Source organism: Synchiropus splendidus, chromosome 9, assembly GCF_027744825.2.
Source record: "Synchiropus splendidus isolate RoL2022-P1 chromosome 9, RoL_Sspl_1.0, whole genome shotgun sequence".
Lineage (NCBI taxonomy): Eukaryota > Metazoa > Chordata > Actinopteri > Syngnathiformes > Callionymidae > Synchiropus > Synchiropus splendidus.
This window is the reverse complement of record NC_071342.1, coordinates 20,681,494-20,701,212: the sequence shown is the minus strand read 5'-3', so window position 1 is coordinate 20,701,212 and position 19,719 is coordinate 20,681,494. Positions and strand designations below refer to the sequence as shown.

The following is a 19,719-nucleotide window of genomic DNA, read 5'->3' as shown; positions in this document are numbered from 1 at the left end:
TTTGCTCCAAAACATCAACACCGCATGAGCAATGAAGGCACAGAAACCCAGCCTATGATCTCACTTGACTCGAAACTTGACTCTATGAATTTTGTCCCTGCGGAGTTGCCGTACCTAGCGGGGACATGCGCGACTGAGATTCCAGTAGCACGCTGATGCTGCTGGTGTGGCCAGCTGCAGGCCGGACAAACTGCCCTTCTGTGAAGGGACATGACCAAGCGGCGCTTCATTGCGACCTGAAATAAAAATACAAAAGATACCGTTCTGGGTGCTCTACGTCAGCGGAATGAGAAATGTGACTAAAAATAAGGCTTAACAAACGTGGTAAGATGTTGAGTTTTTATGTGTCACCATGCAACACAAAAGGCCTGATTCTGCTTCAACATTGGATGCGAAAGTCCACGAGACAAACAACATTCAAGCCTATAGCCTTGAATACATCGCTCAAAATAACTGGAAATTCTCGTGTAAAAGCTTGGCCGCTGTAAACAAGCACAGAAGAACATGAACATGCTGAGCAAAAAAGAAAACTACTTTTATAGCTGAAGGTTTTGTGTTGATATTTCAAATTAGCGCAACACTGAGCGCTATACTCACTATTCTGTCAATGTTCTTGTTTTGAAGCGACGACCTTCGGGGTGAAAAACTTAGAAATGGGGCTATGACGTCATTGTGGTTAGGTCTCAGAGATGAAGACACAAAACCACCGTTTTCTAATGTATCCCTCTCACTCTAAAGAGGGTGACCATGGACAAAAGGCCCGTCCAAGCAGCACTCTCTGTATGGACTGGCCATGCTGCTTAGTTACTGTGGAGGAGTTCAACCTCTACATTGTAGGTGATGAGGATGCTGCTCACACCTGTGGATAAAAGTGACAGAGGATAGATGAGGCCATTTTAGCATGAAAGGATTCAGCCTTGACACGAGTGAACCAGGGTCCACCGTTTAAACTTGTGACCTGTATCCTTGACTAATCTCTTCCTGCTACACGGCTGAGATCAGGTCCTTGCGTCATGTGTTCTCTGCTGAGTATCTTCCAACCGGGTCTGAAGACAATTCGTTCATGTAGTCGCGAATATTTAATCTATTGAATCGTGCATGGGGTCACGAAAAACGCCCTTTTTACGCCCCATTCATTTTTTTTGAATGGGGCCAATGCCGTCTCACTCACATGCTATAACGTCGGCATTTGGTCTGTCTGTCCCTGGGGTCCTTGAAGCGCCATGCCGTACCTTAGTAGCCGATGACAATGCCTGTTTAAAAATTAATTGACCGTACGTGCATGTGTGTGGATGCATGCACGGCGAATAAGTGTCATTTACTTCCACAAAAAAACGGATTCATACAAGTTTAAACCAATAAAATGCACGTCCATATTATGAGTCTGTGGTAGTTTTTCTCCGTGAATTTGTCGGGAAACAGAGCAAAGAGCACTCAGGAATGGATTGTGAATGAGAACCGAAGTGAAACTGGTAAATGAGTGACTCGTGTGGCTGTAATGTTGTCACAGGGGTCGGAGAAGCTCAAATAAATCGCAGCGGTACCAAGTCATAGCATGTGAATGAGCCGCCATTGGAGCCCCATTTGTTTTTTTTCATGTTCCTCAGAACGTAAAAAAGGCGTTTTTCGTGACCCCATGCACGATTCAATAGATGAAATGACCACATGAAGGAATTGCCTTGAGCCCGGGGTGTATCCTCTCGATTTTGCTGAACTCTCATTGAGCCGTTTGCTCAACCCTTCTCCTGCCTTTCTTCTGTCTTTTGAGTGAGAAGATTGCTGCCTGATTGTTAGTGGGCCCTGGGTTGGCAGGCGGCGAGTTACCCGCAGTGATTCGGGGCGCGTGTGCGCCAGGCTCCGGGAGCAGCAGAGTGCTAATTTAAGTGCTCCCAGACTGGTGATTACTCAAGTGCTTTGCTTATTTTCCCACAGCTGTTTCAGCCAAGCAGCTCTTTAATTACACGGCCATGGAACCGTGGACGTGACAGAGATCCGCAGTTGGCTCCTGCGTTTCACATGTATGTTTCATGTGAGAGCCAGCGACGGATGGAAATAGAAGCGCAGGCAGTAGATGAATTGTTACCGCAGTGGTTCACTGGGCCAGATGGCTACCTTCTAATGCACATTACCAGCACACCACATTCAGCCTTTTGTCGGTTATAAATATAGATTCAGCTCATGACGGCTTATCTTTTAGAGACCTCTCCGACAACAGGATCGGCTGCCTCTCGTCGGAAATGTTCGCGGATCTTGGCAACCTCTCGAAATTGTGAGTGATCCATCAATTGAAAACGTCCGCGCACGATTTGCTCTGCGGCGAGTGTGTGGTGTTGATGCAGCCACAGTCATGTGTCTCATGGTTTTGTGGTGTCTTCAACAGAAATCTGTCCGGGAACATCTTCTCCACTTTGACGGCGGGACTCTTCACGCACCTTGCTGCTCTGAGAGTCCTGTAAGAGAACTTGTTGGATTCACATGAGGTTTGGGGAGCAGGAAAATGCTCATTGACATTGGTGGGATGAGGAATGTTTGGGCAATTGTAGAAAGCCGTGTAAGCACCCAAGGGTAAGTGGTTCCTGGCATGGGCTGTAAATTTTGAATTGACATGCGTTGTACCCGTCGTGATGCCCGGCATCAGAGGCAACAACCAGGTTCTTGATGCAGCTGATCAACCACAGACGCTGTTGAACAGCATCCAGCCATTTCAACAGTAGGCGGCGAGTCACGAATGCTTTTAGAAACAGCTTAGATGTAGCTCGCTGTTTTCATGGCAGACATTTTGAGAAAAGCAGGTGTAACTAATGATATTCAACAATGGCGCTGCGCCACCTCAGCGAGCCAGCAAACTGTGCCAGAGAGTCGGCGCGCTCCGAAGCTAACAAACCGAAACGCACAAATGATGCAAAGCCGCCGTAAATGTAATTCATCGCAGCCGTTTAAATTAATAGATCAAACGGCGGCTCTGATTTTAAATGTCCCGTTTTCTTTTCCTGCCAGGCACTTCAGCACGGAGACGCTGTTTTGTGACTGTCAACTCAAGTGGCTGCTCGTGTGGGTCAGAAGCAACTCTGTGAGGATCGGCAACGACACCGTGTGCGTGTTCCCCACTCACCTTCATGGCCTGCAGTTTCGGAACCTACGTGACCAGCAGCTCCGATGTGGTAGGAATGACTCGGCCAGGAGTGTTATTTCCTATTGAAATGGTTTAAGAAGAAAATAAAAGTGTTACAGATTTGAACCGGCCAGTCAATGCCCTTGACACGAATTTGTCAAGATCTGCCCTCAGTAGAAAAGCACTAGTACGACTTACACCCCCAGTATGGTGTAATCTTGCTTAATCCAGGGGTTTGCTTTTGTGTTTTTGCTTCATAACCAAGTGCGGTTTTGTGATAACACCTCGTCGGAAGGTGCTGATCCAAACAAGCAAAACAAACTTTAAATAACTGTGGAAAATACCTGGCTTGGTATTAGGGTTCATACAGAAGAGTGTGGTTGTGCAAGAAGTGAGAATAAAGTGTGAAGTCTTTTATAGTTACTTCTTTGTGATATTTTTTGCCCTAAAAATCAGAATATTTCCCCTGTGTTTCATCAAAGAGAAAGTATTTCAGAGGAGTCCTCTTTCATTTGTTGGGTCTGCAGACAGAAAATAAACCCTGAAACACGGCTTCCTTTGTGACCAAATCACGACACAGTATGAAGAACCACAATTTTGGAACAGACCATTGATGTAAGCCACATTGACTGATAGATGATAGCTCCTACTAGAACTGTGGACTTTCTCCAGGCACTCAAGTTTCCTCCCAGAGACCAAAAACATACACAGTTGTATTGGTGACTCAGGGTGCCCCGCATCTCTTACACTCCAGTGGGAACATAAGTGTTTTCTTTTTCCAACCCCTATACTTCAAACTCTCCACCTGCGCCATACCTACAAAGCTGTGCAGTGGTGATCCACAACTTTTTTCCCGTTGCCCCTTCAACGGGTTGGTTGAAATGATCGGACCTGTGTCCATGAGTGTTTCGTTTTTCTGTTAAAGGACATGCATTTGGCTGCGATCCAGGATGTGCAGGTAACTTTTAACAAAATATTAGTAACAGTACTACTGTAAAAAAAAAAAAAAAGTCGTACCCCAGAAGTTAGTCTCAAAGGTGTTTTACTCTTGAAGACATTGCATAGTAATGGCTGACTCCTACCTTCTTCTTCATCCATCCATTTGTCTTCAGTGAAAGACAGTCAAACTGTGAAAGTAAAGAGGTCATGTTCCAGGATTTGTGTTGTTGTTTTCCTGAAACTCCAGCGGGAATCTCAGCCCACTCCTCAACACACAAACCCTCAGTCCTTGGCGCTATCTTCCCGCTCCACATGGCAGTGACGGGGTGTATCTCATATGATAGAATCGTTCTCATCTGTATCTGCCTCATGCTGCGGAATATTGCTGTAGAATGAGAAAATCATTGGCTTGTGCTGTGCTGTAATTGTGAATGGTGGCTGGCACACGTGTGTATAAGATGACATGCGTGCATGCTGGGTGTCACACAGTTTGCAGAATGCTGACAAGGATAAATGGGCCTGGAATTCAGGCACGCCTGCTTGGCTATGTCCTGAGTTGCCTGCTCCGCTAGCGTTCTGCTGTTGATATCCAAATCGTATGTGCTTTCTAATTTGCCTAGAACAATCCGAAGCAATTACACTCTCATTCTGCGCGGACTACAGACAAAGAGCCATTAGCAGGATCTAGTCGCTGGACGAGAGGCGCTCCTTTCAGGCCGGGAGGCTTCCATTATGGGATTAGGCTGATAGGCCTTCCTGCTCCCGCCATGGTTGGCTCCATCTCCTCAGGAAGACGACCTTCAAGCTGCTAGCCATTGACAGTGCCGCACAGGATTCCCCATACAACACTGCACACAGGTTTTTAAAGCAAAGTTCTTCCCCCTGATGCAATGTTTTTGTGCGGAGCAGTGTTTTGATGCAACAACTGAACCTTCTTGAGCTTATTTGAAGATGCGTTTCCTCTGGGAGCCTCGGCTTTAAGCTTTAAAGCCGTATAAATGTTCAGCTAACAGTAAAGGTGGAGGACAGCCATGCCCTTCAGATCCCACTCTGAAGCCTCAATTGTTTTTCGAGACGTCCACAAGTGAGACACCATCAAAGACCCGGTGAGCAGTAAGTGCCGCTCTATGGTGCAGGATTCGAGGAGTCATGGTTGTCACATACAACTAGATGTTGCTCCAAAATAAAAGTATGGCAGAGATTTTTGTCGGTAGTGACGCAGTCATGTGGCAGATTCAGGGTCTGTGCAATGCAGAGACACAACGGATGGCAAACAATAAAACGAATAACCCTTGGCTTTTAAATATCTGAGACTAAGTACATTTTTTATCTAGTATAATATACTCAGGTGAAAGTAAAAGGTCCTCTTCAAGAAAGGTTAAAATCAGTGGCCAGTGTTTCAACTCATGTCGCGCTGAATAGTGGTTGTTTTCCAGGATTCATGATGCAAAACAATATTATCGATCGAAAAAATTTTCTTAAAAAAAAAAGGTCTAAAAAAAGGTTCTAAAATTCAAGAATGAAAACAGTTGTATTGAAAATATCATTCATCAGTGTTGTTTGATGATCCGGAGAGGCATTTCATTTATTAGAACAAATCCTGTCAAAGATACACAAGACATCATTTCTTTTGCAGCTCAAGCAAGATGAGCCACAGATGCCTGCATCATGTATTCTAGCTCCCGCGTCCTTCCTTGGATACAGAGCGTGTGCTGCCTCCAAATGAGGCGCAACAGAGGGAGCTTCCTGCCAGGATCAGGTGCTTCCTGCGTTCAGGTCAAGGCAAGCGTCTGTTAGACCCATGAAGCCCATCTCCCCTGGTCTTTTCAACCTTGAAATAGCACCGCGCTTGCGTCTTCATGTCCTCATCCAGTCAAGGAGCCCCACGTCTTCCGCGTCCACCCATTGATGTCCTTTTGCAGGCACTGTTTGTCAGTCTGGGTTAGTCTGTTATTTTATGATCAAATTTCCCCCCGCGCGGCTTTAAAGCGAGACAAACCATCGGCGGCAATATCATGAGATTAAAAGGCATCACGAGATGAGCATCATCGGCGCCTGTCATGAGCCTTTGAAGCCGAGTCACACCTCCCTCCTGAATGTGTACATTTTAGATATTGACTGGAGGGCAGAGCGATTACACAAACAGATATGGGTGCATCCGTTTGACATTGACTGAGCCTGTTTTATCTTCACTACTTCTCTGATAGGATCAAAGGATTTGATGTGTCAGCACAGGCGTGGAATGAACAGCCGTCACTTCTGGGTTGACTGAGTTAGTTGCGTTGACTTTTATCAGAACCTCACTCTGCTGAACTTAATGAAGCCACGTGACGCAGCAGTCGGCCGTGGATGGAGTTCTACTTATATTTGCCCTTTGGTACTGTAAACACTGAGTACTCTTCTCTATAAGAGCAAAACTGCATGAAGTAGTTGCTCTGGTCGAGGATGAAACTTGACATTTCACTTCTGACTCTCTGCAAAACAGGACACTTCACTCACTGATGGCTTTAAAACGGGGACGTGTTTGATTGGCGTCGCGGCGACATGTTCAGCCCGATCTTTCATTTGACTCTCGCACTTTAAATGCTGATTGTAACATCAGCGGAGACGCAGCTTTGCTGCCTCTCGTCAGGCGCAAAGAAGCATGATTGATTGAAGTGCGCCAGGGACGCGCTTCAGCGTTTCTAAACGCTATTCTGATGAAGTTACTGCCACTCTTGTAGCTTTTTTATGACCTAAGGACAAACAAGGTGACATTTATTCCGCCGCGTGATCGGATGAGCCAGAACTTCTACTCACCACTTGACCTGCACGATGACCATTTGTACACTGAAATGAATGTTGCAATGAATATTTAGCCTTCTGTTCGTAGGATGGAATGATAGTTTGGTTCCAATTTAATAAGACACACGATCACATTGCAGATTCAAAAGCAGCCGGCAACAGGAGCCACACAAAGCTGCCTGGCACAAGTCATGAACGAGGAATGCTACTTGAGTCATTCTTTATTTCACCTTTTTTTCTTTTTTTCTTTATTTTCACCTTTTTTCTTTTTCTATAAAATGACCCTTGCAAGTCCTGCAACTGGACCCCTCTGAACAACCAGCCCACTTCCCCTGCCCCAACACTTGGTCACTAGACCCTATTGGATCCTCAAACTCTTTAAAACAGTCTTGTTGCTTGCAAAAAAAGCGAGTGTGATGTCATATTATTTACTTACTTTTCTATATATATTGAAAAGGAATGTATTTTTTTTTATAAACCAAAAACTGTATTTCTGTTCCCTTTATATGAATATGCTATTTGTTATTTATGAATACATGAGATCTAATATACATTATCTTCTGAAATGTTCTCTTAGACTCTCCCTCCCTCCACTTTGAGTTGAACAGTATTTCAGTATATGGTAAGGTAATGTTTCATCTTCCCGACGCTATATAGATGTAAAACATGGAAGCCTTTCTAACTCAAAAAGTCATAAGTAAGAACCGCTGTTTTGCTATGTTTATCTTGGCTCGGCAGGAGTTTATTACAACTCCAACAGTACGCTGGACCTGTCTGTGCTGAGATTTGCAGCCCTGTACTCTGTGAAACAAGTGTTTATCCTTGTCGTAACCATACAATAACAGACAAATTGTTCTCTCAGAACTTGCTAAATAAAGGAGCAATTCAAGGCATGATAAATCATATTGCTAAAGTAAATAATACAGGTTTTCACACTGAACTGCAAGCCCCATATTACGTTGTAATAATTTAAGACACAACATTTTATTCAAAAGGAATTAACGTTGTAAAATGCTCCATCAAAATGCTGCTGTTTTTCTGTGGCAACATTGGCTGATAGAAAAAGACCTTGTGAGTAACCTCGTCGTTGTTGCTCCTCAGGCTGAGTCACACATCCACTGAAATCCAAACACAAAAAAAGCCTGCACTTGATCACGTGTCTGTTTTTATCTGAGCCTTTGCTTCTCTGGCACACACACACACACACACACACACACACACACACACACACACACACACACACTCGAGTACATCCAATAATTGCATTTTTCTCTGGCTGTGTCCAAGGGGCAAATACGAGCAGCCACATTCGGATCCTTGGCTCAAAGTGCCGTTTCAACAATATCAGCATCAGTCAAGTCAACAGTCCACGGCCCCTGCAGTGCCGACGCTGTGTGTCTCCCGCAGGAGATAACAGCGTCACAGCTTCTGTTTCTGAGGACAATCATGGAGCAGTCCGACTCAAACAGGGTCAGCCCGAGTAATTACTCAGATATGTCATCACAGGAGATGCAATATTAGTGGCAGGATTTAGTGCTGCTTTAGGAAGCGTGGCAATTCGGATGATGACTTCTTCTCAAATGAGGTCAGAGCCCATTAATACTTGGGATTGGTTGACACATTACCATAAACTGTTGCTGGGGCCCAGAGGGGGTGTTAAATGTTCAGATCATGTGGCATTGATCTGCCAGTATATGTGCGTTTTTCAAACCAATACTGGAGCAGGGGAGGGTTTTATGAGCCATGAATCCTCAGAGAGCAATCGGACGACAGGTGCAGTCGAAGCACTTGCGTCCATTGGTCCTTTGAAGCTGGTCAAAAACTGTCTGCCCTTGCATTACTCCTTTGATTCAAAGGTGTGAATTGATATCTTTGCCAAATACCTTCAGGGGTTGCCAGAATAAGTCCTTGACTTTAACCCATCTTTATCATTGTCTAGTCGCATCTGCCCTCTTTATCTCCTCATTCATCCTTGAAGATTTTCAGTTGTCTTGCTCTTCTTCATCTCCAACATTCTTGGTCCAACAGTGTCTCCTCTCGCCAATATTCATCTGGACTTTGCCTCCAAACTTTCCCTCTGACATGCCCAATTCTCATCTTGTCCTTTCGAGTTACTCCGAATGGAAACTTCTGTATCTTCATCCTGGGTTTGCTTCTGTTGTGTGAGGCAAGAACTCACCTCGACACACAGTACATGACCCTAGAACCCAGCTGAGAGATACAGTCTGTAACATTCAATGATGGTTTTTCATGAGCCTGCTTAACAGCATGTTGGTTTTTAGCTTTCGGTCCATGTATGGATTTGGGACCGGACACTCCAGGCACAGAAGTCCTCAATCGGAGGTGGGTCTGACTTCATGCAGGCCTCATGAAGTCAGAGCTACAGTGCTAATACGATTCTTGATGTTATCATACTCCTTGTTTAGGTGTTCATTATTTTTTTTCCTTTCTTTTTTTCTAACTGAATTTGACCCTTTTAATGGGTCATTTTAGTAATGTTGGTCCTTTAAAATAAATAAATAATATGTACTGAAAAAAATACCAAATAAAGTGCCTTTTATGAAATCATATTCACAAGCTTTACCCTGATATTCCCCTATATATTTTGAGAGTCTTTCAATTATATTATATAACCAAATGGCACTTATCTGTTATTATTTATTATTATTTATCTATCTATTTATTTTTGGACATTTCGTTTTGTTTTTGGAAACTGGAGGCCTTGGACCGAAATTTTGTTGCCATCATATAGTAATATGTTTTGTGCAATGACAATAAAGAAAGTCTAAGTCTAAGTCTAAGTCTAAATAACCTATTGTAAGCGCATGATGTCATGAAACTATTTTCTAATATTTAGGCCATAAAAATACCATTTTAGATTATTTTTCTGTCCTCCTGTGTTTTGTTGCCCCCTCTGAAATTTATGTTCAATATGTTCACTCTGTTCGTCTTACAAAATGAACATTTGCTAAAGACTTTGCACATTTTTGATCGTGAAATTTGAAAACGGAGGAGGTTTCACACCGCCGCTCAGCTCTTTCATTTCCCTGAGGGAAGGGCAGCAGGTGCGAAGTGGCGAGCAAAGTGGCAGAAGGACTCCAAAGTGGCTGAAGTACATCTGAACAAGCACATATTTGGCTCTAGTGCTGAACACGTCCAACATTTTGAGCTGCAGAAAGAGACGCTGGGCTGTCAGTCACAGCCTGAGTCACGGGGGAAAGGATTCTGTCTCTCACTTTTTCCACACTCACCCATGGCCATGAGCTTTGGGTCATAAGGGAAAGAAGGAGATCTCGGATACAAGCGGCTGAAATGAGTCAGGTGGCAGGCTTCTCCTTTAGAGTTAGGATGTCACTCTGGAGAGACTCGGAGAAGAGCTGCTGCTTCTCCATTTTAAAAGGAGTTAGTTGGGGTGGTTTGGCATCTTATGAGGACGCCGCCTGGTTGCCGCCCTTTGGAGGTGTTTCAGGAACGGTCAGTTGGGAGGAGACCAACCAGGTTGAGAGGTTATATCTGTTCAGGATCTCAGGATCCCCCAGTCAGGGCTAGCACATGTTGCCCTGGAGAAGGACTCACTGTTGGGCTGCTGCCCCCGCGACCTGGCAGCAGGTAGGTGGGGATGGAGGATGGATGGATGGATGGACTTTTTCACATTCAGGACATCACATCCCTAAGAAGACAGAGACACACACCATGGAATACCTAGCAAAGATACACACCTGACGGGAAGAAAACGCCTTTCATCTTGTCAGAACATGCAGAGGAGGAAAAGTGCACAGAAAACAGCTCCACATTTCTGTGTTAAGCTCCTCCTTCGCGAGCTACATCAATAATGTAACATCACGGTACGCAACTCTGTTGATTTGCTTTCATAGCACCACCCTTCCAACACACTGTATCTGCAGTGGGATCTGGTGCCAAAGGATTTCCACCAAAGGAAGACCTCCCTTTATTCCAATATCAGCCTGTGGACTAAACACTCCCCTGTCAGCTAATCTCGCTGTTATCATAGCCACACTGACACAAAGGCTTGAGAAGCAGCAGCAGCTGCAGGTAAATAATCCAGTCACTGGCTTTGACTCCGGCTGCTCTACATGCGCAGAGTCAAGGAGAGTCCAGGGGAGCGCTCAAGGCTCTTCTCCTTTATCAGCTGCTGTTCACCTCACACACCAAAAGCATGAGAATGACTGGGGGGAGGGAGGGAGGGAGGAACGTGACCTTGACGTAATACGTGTGTGTTGACAGCCTTTAAGGGTTGTGTGTGTGTCCCAGCGCATGCAGTAATAATGAACGTGTTTGCATTAGTGCGGGGTCGATAGCGGTCTGCTGCGATTACAATCTGAAACCTGCAGCGCTGCTTTGGCAGATATTCACACCAGATAGATGAAAGTGGAGACAAATCACAGGTTTACACGGAATACTGATGCGCAATTTTCACCAGTGGAAAATCAAAGGAGGCTGAAAGGCTGAGACTGAAGTGAAATTAAAACATATTCTTCTGAGGAGATTCGCTGTGTCTGCTGTTTGAAAATACCCTGATAAGTAGCTGTTTAGCTCAATCATAAGCTCCAAAACAAATGTTTAAAGTGGCTTCATGCAGAAATTGCTTTTGGGAAGATTGAGTTGAGACTTGGACACAGAAACTGGTGATCTCACACTTGCGCTAGTCACAGGTTACTGATCCAACTACTGTATGTTCATGCTCTCAGATGCAGTCATGCGCTGCGGGAAGTGACCTGAAGATTGCAGATGCAAGTTCTGGAGATGCATCCATTGGCTGTCTGGACTCTGAGTGATATTAAGGAGGAAAGTTAAGGTGGCTCTGGCTTCTGCTCCGGCTCTCTCATGGACACCTCCCTCGTGAAGTGGAGGACCACAGCACGCTGGAGGGATCATTTGACCTGAACACACCAACTCATTCTCCCAAGGAATCAAGTAAAAGTAGACGTTTGTGTCCGATGTTGACACCGAAGTCAGCCTTCCCATGTTGTGTCCCATGTCCAGTGACATGTTGGGGGTGAGGGCCATGGTGATTCTCATTGCTACTTCAGCTTCAATGCACACTTAGTAATTTGAAATCCTTATACCAAGTGACAAAAGTGAGCGAGAGCGGCATCATGTGTCTCACACATAAACCCGACCTCTGTCTATCTTGTATTCATGCATTTCAAATTGACAGTTGAAATGCTGTAAATGCGACAATGTGAGAGGCTGACTTAAAAAAAAGTCCACTTGAAAACAAGGTTTTCACTTTTTAAACTTGATATTGATGTCAAGGAAGATATTTGACACTCAAAACTAAAAAAAAAAATCACTTGCAAAGAAATGCAAGATAAATAAAACTTGAGCTTCGGGCAACTTGGCATCACATTTTCAGTTTTCAAACAGTAACGTGAGAGTTGGCAGTCATTTTTCCGGATAGGTTGCAGGGTGACTTCTCTCTGCTTCAGTCCAAATCTTTAACAGAAGAAAACACGTCGACTCACCAGTTAAAAGATGCGAAGCTAATAGTAAAACCACATTAATGGGAGCCACTGGCCCGGCTAACACCAGCAGCCAGTGAAACACAGTCAGGTAGATGTTGGACGGGAGCGAACTAACCTGATGAAGACTGGCAGATTGCACGCGGCAGGCGCTGCGTCATGGTGTCTGTGTGGTAACAGGCTGAATTTGACGCATCAAGCTTGAGAATGTGTTTGTAAAAACGCCACTGCATCCCCCCGACGACTGGAGGAGGTTCCAGAGGAGAGGGAGGTGACAGCCTCTTTGCTCCTGCGGCCTCCACCACCTGACCTCTAAAATCTTGATAGTCATTCTGCTCTGGACTCATCACAACGCTGTAATGTTTACTGTGCTGTTGCCTTGACCGAGGGCCCAGCAGCAGCTGGAGACGCTGCTGTTTAATTAGAAATGACAACAGCTGGGAACTACAACTGTACATAAAAAAATCAGTAGAATCAGCTTTCTGAGTTGTTTTGCCATTGTATATTGGTGCAACCAGGTCTGCTGTTGTTTTCTGTCGAGGATGGATGGATGACCTCCCGTACACTCTCCTCCCAACACAGAATAGAGAGTTTCCAGCCTGACCTTTCCGTTTCCTTGTCCAGCAGATGGATCTCTGGAGATGCCGCTGTTCCAGTTGATCCCCTCCCAGAGGCAGCTGGTCTTTCAGGGAGACCGGCTTCCCCTCCAGTGCACCGCCACCTACCTTGATGCCTCGGTTGAGCTACGCTGGCGCCACAACGGCCGCGCTGTGACCACACAGGAGGAGCGAGGCGTCTACCTGGAGAAAACCTTGCTACATGACTGTTGCTTGCTGACAAGGTACAGTTCAGGGAAGCGAATCAGTGGAAGGTCCTGGGGTTCACTGGTGCTGACTGTAACATCTGATGTCTTACCTCTACAGAGGCTGTGTATTAGCCGTCTGTTCACCTGTGTGATCGTAAAATGGATTTAAGGAAAACTCCAAAATGGACACATGTATTTCTGTAAAACTTCAGGGTTGTCGTCATTTTATTTTGGTGGTGTTCTGTAGGGTCAGATTTCTACTGAAGAAACAAAAATGTTATTTCACGATAGGGACAGAATGTGCATGAAGCAACGTTTCAACGCTTTTCTTCCACATCAGTCTTGGCTTTGTTGCCGCGCAGCCTCCCCTTTATGACTTGCATATGTGTTGTAGGAGCTCTGTAATGCCACTGCCACCTGCTGTCCAACTGAGCTCATTGTAGTCAGGATTTTTCGGGTGTGGCTTATATAGATGAAATACCTGTAGTGTAACCTTAGGTCAAAACTTCAGTGGATGTCTTAGCTCCGGTCCACACAGAGGAAGGTGCACATATCCACGTAATACGATGCGCATCGACAATGAGATTCTTTGTGGCGGATACATTTCTTTGTCTTTTCCGCTGATCCGCGACTTTCTGAAAACTTTAACGCCACTGGTCTAGTCTGTTTGACCTCTTAATGAAAATCGTTTGTGTACGATAAGCAGCTGTTGAGCTTAAGGGAATATCAACCCTGGTCTGTGAAGAATACTCGACCTGTCAAATGAGCATCCCTGGTCACTCTCTTGTGTCTTGGGAGATTTGTAGTGAAGCGTGACTCGTAATTACAGCTCAACCTGGTCGTCTGTCGTTGGCATGCTACTATGCTAGCTCGCTCAATCTTCCTGGGTGCATGTATAGTGCTGCCTTCTTGAATGCTACTTGGGCCTAGCAAGTGAACTGCATCATTTTTTGTGGATTCTTGTAGACGCCATAATTTCACAGCACTTTTTTGTGACATGCCAGGAAAAGAATGGTCAGATGCAGCACTAGTTCTTAATTCTATTATTATTATTATTATTATTATTATTATTATTTTAATTGTCATTATAATGGTGGATTATATGCTAACCAATACTACCAACCAGTTTACACAAGTAGTATTGGGAAACATAGGTAGAGAGGTGCCATGACATTTGTAGTTCCAAACCAACAAATTCAGTTTGGTCCTCTACCGACCAAATTTCTACATCTGAGGTGAGGAGGGTTTGTGGTTTGTCTACCTCATACTCTTCTCCTTGAACATGTAGTGGCTAGTATGAAGATTTGTCGCCAAGGTTTCTGATTGTTCTCGATCACAAAATGGTCTACATGTATTGCAGATGTGTTCTGGGGAAGTGCTGAGCCATGAGACCCCTCACCCTGTGTTCATGATCTTTGGGGCGTGACAATAAGTTATCGATGTCTTCGAGGTAGACGATAGAGCCCAAGAGAGTGGAACCTTTTAAAGGGAAGCCAGTTGGCGAGGCATCTTATCTGAATGACTCCTGAACACCTTCCTGCGTCCCTGCTTGGCCGTGAGACCAAGTTAGCAGTTTGGGACATTTTAACTGTTGATATTCAGGGGCACGCACATTCTGACTTCATAATACTTGAAGCCCACAGATGGACATATGGTCCAGAATCACGCATAAATTCATTAGCATGTTCTTTGTCGCCACCGAAACACTCATGTATCACACACTCATACACCACGTGAATAAACACGGCGCGCCGAGCCCCCTTCAACGTCCAGCGCGCGGATTAGGTTTTTGCTTTTCTGCCCTTGATAAGGATCGGAGAGGACAGGACAGAATAGGCTTGGCAGCGTGCCATCACCTCCGACTAATCTGCGACTCCTCTCTGGAGGTTGGCCGTCCAGCTGATGTCACTCTCTCACAAAGAGAAACAGATGCTGAATTATAATTGGCCTGATAGCGTCGTCCGAAAACAACACAAGGCTTCACACGCTTGTTTTTTGAACAAAGACATAAATCTTTGGTCTGCTGTCGCAGCGAACATGAGAGTGCTCTCCACTAAATGTACTTGATGTAACGCTGTGGCAACAGACGCATTGCTACTGATTAGCTTAACTGCCGCCGGTTGCCGCCGGGTCCTTCTCCATAAATACCAGCCCTGTGCTGACAGGAATATGGTTGTCGACAGGCGCCTCTTGTTGTGTGGTTTATTCAGCAACTAGAAGGCCAGCTTCTTTTCAGCCTCATGCCAGGGAAGAAGTGGCATCGACCTCGACAGAAAACGCCACAACTAGTCAACATTTTCTGCTTTTCATTACCACAAAACATCTGCTGAGGATCCCCAAAAAAGAATGCGCTGCCATGAGGGATTGTGCGAGAAACAAGATCTTTCTAAAAGCCATGTTGTATCTGTTTTCTGTCACAGATTATTTTGTGATGTCGTCGTCTACATATATATGTGTACAAATTATGTGTCAAATTAAACATGCCATTTAAAGCTCCAGCACTTGACGGAGCACGGAGAGTTTTCCGGGCTCATGAAAGTGAAACTGCTGGTTCCTTAGCAGCTGTTAGCGCAGCTGACGCTTAGCAACACCCGCCGGTCCGAGCGTGACATTCTGAATGACAAGAAATAATGTCTCAGGTGTCATTTACGCGAAGACAGAATTGACCGCATCCGCAGCAGTTTTGGAGTCAGGTGCAGTGTTTGTTAGCCATCTGAATCTGAAACTTTTGAAAACATCCGGAGTGGAAACTTTCATAAATGCAGTCCCGCTACAGTATGTAAATATTTCACAAACATAGCACAGTCTCTAGCGATTCACCTGTGACGTCTCACATCGAATTAAATGTTGTCCTTTAGACAGAATAGTTGCTGCTTTCAGTAAGGTTTTTGTATTTTTGCCACATTGAAGATGTATATAAAAAAGAATATATATATATATATATATATATATATATATATATATATATATATATATATATACACACACCATGAATCTCAGTGTCTCACTCACTCAGTGATGTGGCCAAGACTCCTGCAGAGAGATGGTCTGGGGCCCAACTGACTGCTGCAACTGAGGACTCGGCCTGTGGTGATTCATGTTTCATTAATCCAACACTTCTGAAGCATGTAGCTAGCAGCAGCAGACTCTTTGGAAGTATCCTTCCTAATCCTCTCCATTTTTAATCAGCGTAATCTTGCACCGAAACATGAGACATATTACCGGAAAAGGGGGAAACGGTTTGCGCTGGTGCCGGTGGCTATCTGTGCTGCTAAATTTCTTCCAACTTTTCGTTTATCTGAATCAAATATTCATCATATGTTTACTAAGGCAGAGTGGGGTTTTACAATTACGGGCATAGGTACGATTACACGGTGAACACAGAAATAGGAAGCTCTGGGAGTCTCCTGCTGAGTCTGCAGCTCACTGCTTATGGAGAGTCAGAGCCAACATCTTAGTCAGTGTTGCCATCATCAGGAAGCCCTGAAATAAACTTTATATTCGGGAGACACGTTGTTGCGCATGTGAACTGTTTTGTTTTTTTCGTGGTGAATATACAGTCGACTCTCTACCGTGACCTTTAGTGGCTGAAAGATCACAGAATATATATATATATATATATATATATATATATATATATATATATATATATATATATTTATTTTTTTTTTTTTTTGGGGTGCCTTGTATCTACCTTAGGGTCATCTGGGAGAGACGCTAAGTAGAAACGCCAACATAAAGTCAGAAAGGAAATAAAAACCAGAAAGTGAAAGTCAACCGTGTTGAGTCTTAAAGTTTTCTACATGGGGACATAGCTAATGTCCTTGTAAAATATTTATGTAAAATATATTCATGACTAAAACTTTGTCCAGTTTTATATCACTTTTTACACAAAAATGTAAGAGTTTAATAAACATTCAATGATTAAATAGACTTTAAGTTTAAAGTGATGAGGACCTTTCTGTCACTTGCAAGGGAAAAAAAAGACCCTATTTAATAAGTGACTCATAACATCCAAGTTAAAAGAGAGAGAAAATATCAAATTCCACCGGTGGTTGCCACAGCAAGTCCTTGACTGCCACATCACTCCTCCTCATGTCCAATGTCCATGAACCCTCAGCTTGTCTTCCTGAAGGTTGAGATACGCAAATTGAAGTCCAGATTCAAAACTGCTTGCACGGTTCTGAGTTGTCACCATTGGTTGTTTGCCACTTTCCTCCCATTGCTGTCCAGGGTGTCCTCATCTCCACGCTTCCTGTACATAGTTGCAGCCCTGTGAGACCCAACTAAGACATGACACTATGATCTTTCTGTGTGGGATGTTGCTTCAGTGTAGGAAACAGCTGTGAATGTCAAATGCTGTCCAAAGGTCTGTATAAACACCGTGGTCCAGATTTGGGTCAGGACATGTCAGAGCATTTGATGGATCATTTGCCCACCATTATCTAAACAAATTGCCAAATTTCAGTGCACAAGGAAAATGTTTCTAATGAGTAGAAGAGGTCCGAGCTACAATGGCTCAGTGTCACGGTAGATGTAGGTCACTGTGTACTGTTTGTGTGAGCTCTCAACCTCCTGCTTTCTTGTGCGCTGATCTCTCACAGTGTGAGATATTTAAAAACTAACAAACAGAGCCGAATAGTTCCATCTACTCTCTTTACGTCTGCGCCTTTAAAGCACCAGACTCTTTATCGTCAGTTGCTGCATCAGTGCAAGAAGTTTCATGGGTTTCAGAGACGGTCGAGAGTCCACTGGTGATGTAAGGGCTCTTTCTGAAGAGAGACAAGGTGCTGTTCAATCCCAAGTTCCTTTGTAACTGATCTGCATCGGTGGACACAAACAGCACTCTTAAATAGATCTTTTATCTCTGCTGTTAGAACACACCCTTTTTTCCCTGCCAATTCCATTACCAGTCCGCAAATGTTCCATGAGGCACCTGAGTTCTCCCGGATTTCAATAAATGCTGGGTCTGAGCAAACACTATCTGGTAAACCCAACTGAGCAAACAGCCTTCATTGTCTTATTTCCTTCCAATTGAGGGATAATAGAAGATCTGTTTTATTGTGAGGGAAGAGTTATATTAAATGTGATATTCAGATTTAGTTGGGTAAATAATGAGTTCTCGGGGAGACAAACATTTTTCAAACTCATATTGCTCCAGTAAAGTTAATGTAAAAACCCCACCTTGAAGAGCAAGTCATCGCTGGAAAACCCCTTAGGATAAGATTGAGTAAGTTCATTTTTTGTAACATATTAATTGGCATGTATACTTCTTATTTTAAAGTGAAAATGGATGTTTTCATTTTAGGTTATTGTCACATCAGCTGCGTTTGAAGAGATGGTTCAATAAACGCTGTAGAGAACTGCACATGGAAGCTTCATTTAATTGTTTTGTTTGTTTAATAATGAATTTCTGTGTCATTAGAATGACAATATTTCGCTCAATAAAGAGTGACTGGCTGTCCATCATCGCCTGTTCATCTGCTGGTGCTCTGTCATGTTTGTATTCTGGATGGGTGACCTCATTAAGAGCAGTAAAATACTGAGCGTGTACTGTGACAGAAAGCCACCTGTGCCTCAGGTCCAGTCGTAAAATGAACACTAATACCCGATTGACACTGGTGTCAAGTCTGCTGGTGCATTGTGATGCTCCTGGATTAAAGAGTCAACTGCTACGTTTCTCCAAACTTCATGTGGCTTGCAAAGTAGCATCCAGGCCTTACAGTTACAACGCAAGGTGTCTTCCACTAGCAGAGACCGCTGGTTTCCCTTCTTCCTCTAAAGGAACAGCAATAGATTTTGGACAGTTTCTCTGGTTTCACGTTGTGATGTGGGGGTGCCCTCTTCCAACATGAGCTTCAACAACTGGGACAGGTGTCCCAGTTGTTGAAGCTCTGTGGACGCCAGGTCATATAATCGTCCGGTACGTTCTGTACAAAAGTAAGGTTGTAATGCATTCTTTTGAAGAGTATAACTGAATATATCACCGTGTCAAGTGCCAAATGAGAGCGTCTTTCACCTCATGACTATCAAGTCTCCGTGGGATGCGACCAGAATACGGACCACATGGACTTGGTGCGAGTGCTCTGACTTGCATTAGTTCTATTTGCGGCAAGGTGAAAAATATTCATGGCTCCAGATGTTGAACCTCTCCAAGTTCCAATGTTTTCCCGTAACTGACTTTCGAGAAGTCCTGGAATTTTCAACGAAATAAGTGAGCTATTTTGCGAAGAGATGATGAACGGCTGCAGCGCGACGACAGTACGATCACCTGCTTGGCGAATAGTTTCAGACAGCTGTGAGGTGCTTTTGCTGTTAACCACGCAGGTGATGCGTTGTTGACTTTTATGTCGGCCATTTGTGATCTGTGCCGTTGCATGCTGGAACTCTGACAGGCAACGTTTCCGAAAATCCCTCCAAATATGTGACTCCCATATCCCGGTCTGTGGAGCAAATAATTCCGCCGCTAACTGAATTAGTTTCCCCCGCTCTGTCAAGTGTTGCCCATTACCAACACATGCATTTCATGGCCCGATTCTCTTTCCGCTATTCAGTCATAGTGGCGACGATGAATTGAATCATTGTGTACATAAATG

At 44.3% G+C, this 19,719-nt stretch overlaps 1 protein-coding gene across 6 annotated transcripts in view; it reads left to right on the top strand.

Annotated features, from left to right (window-relative positions):
• LOC128765279 (adhesion G protein-coupled receptor A1) overlaps nt 1-19,719 on the top strand; it is a 205,080-nt gene that overhangs the window by 40,943 nt on the left and 144,418 nt on the right. For 2 of the 6 annotated variants that reach the window (XM_053875891.1, XM_053875888.1), the window contains exons 4-7: nt 2,198-2,269; nt 2,381-2,452; nt 2,998-3,161; nt 12,943-13,159. In XM_053875891.1, coding sequence (XP_053731866.1) covers nt 2,198-2,269; nt 2,381-2,452; nt 2,998-3,161; nt 12,943-13,159 — 525 coding nt within the window. Of the gene's footprint in view, nt 1-2,197; nt 2,270-2,380; nt 2,453-2,997; nt 3,162-12,942; nt 13,160-19,719 lie in introns of those variants that run through there. The other 4 variants (XM_053875889.1, XM_053875890.1, XM_053875893.1 and 1 more) reach the window with 4 other exon arrangements.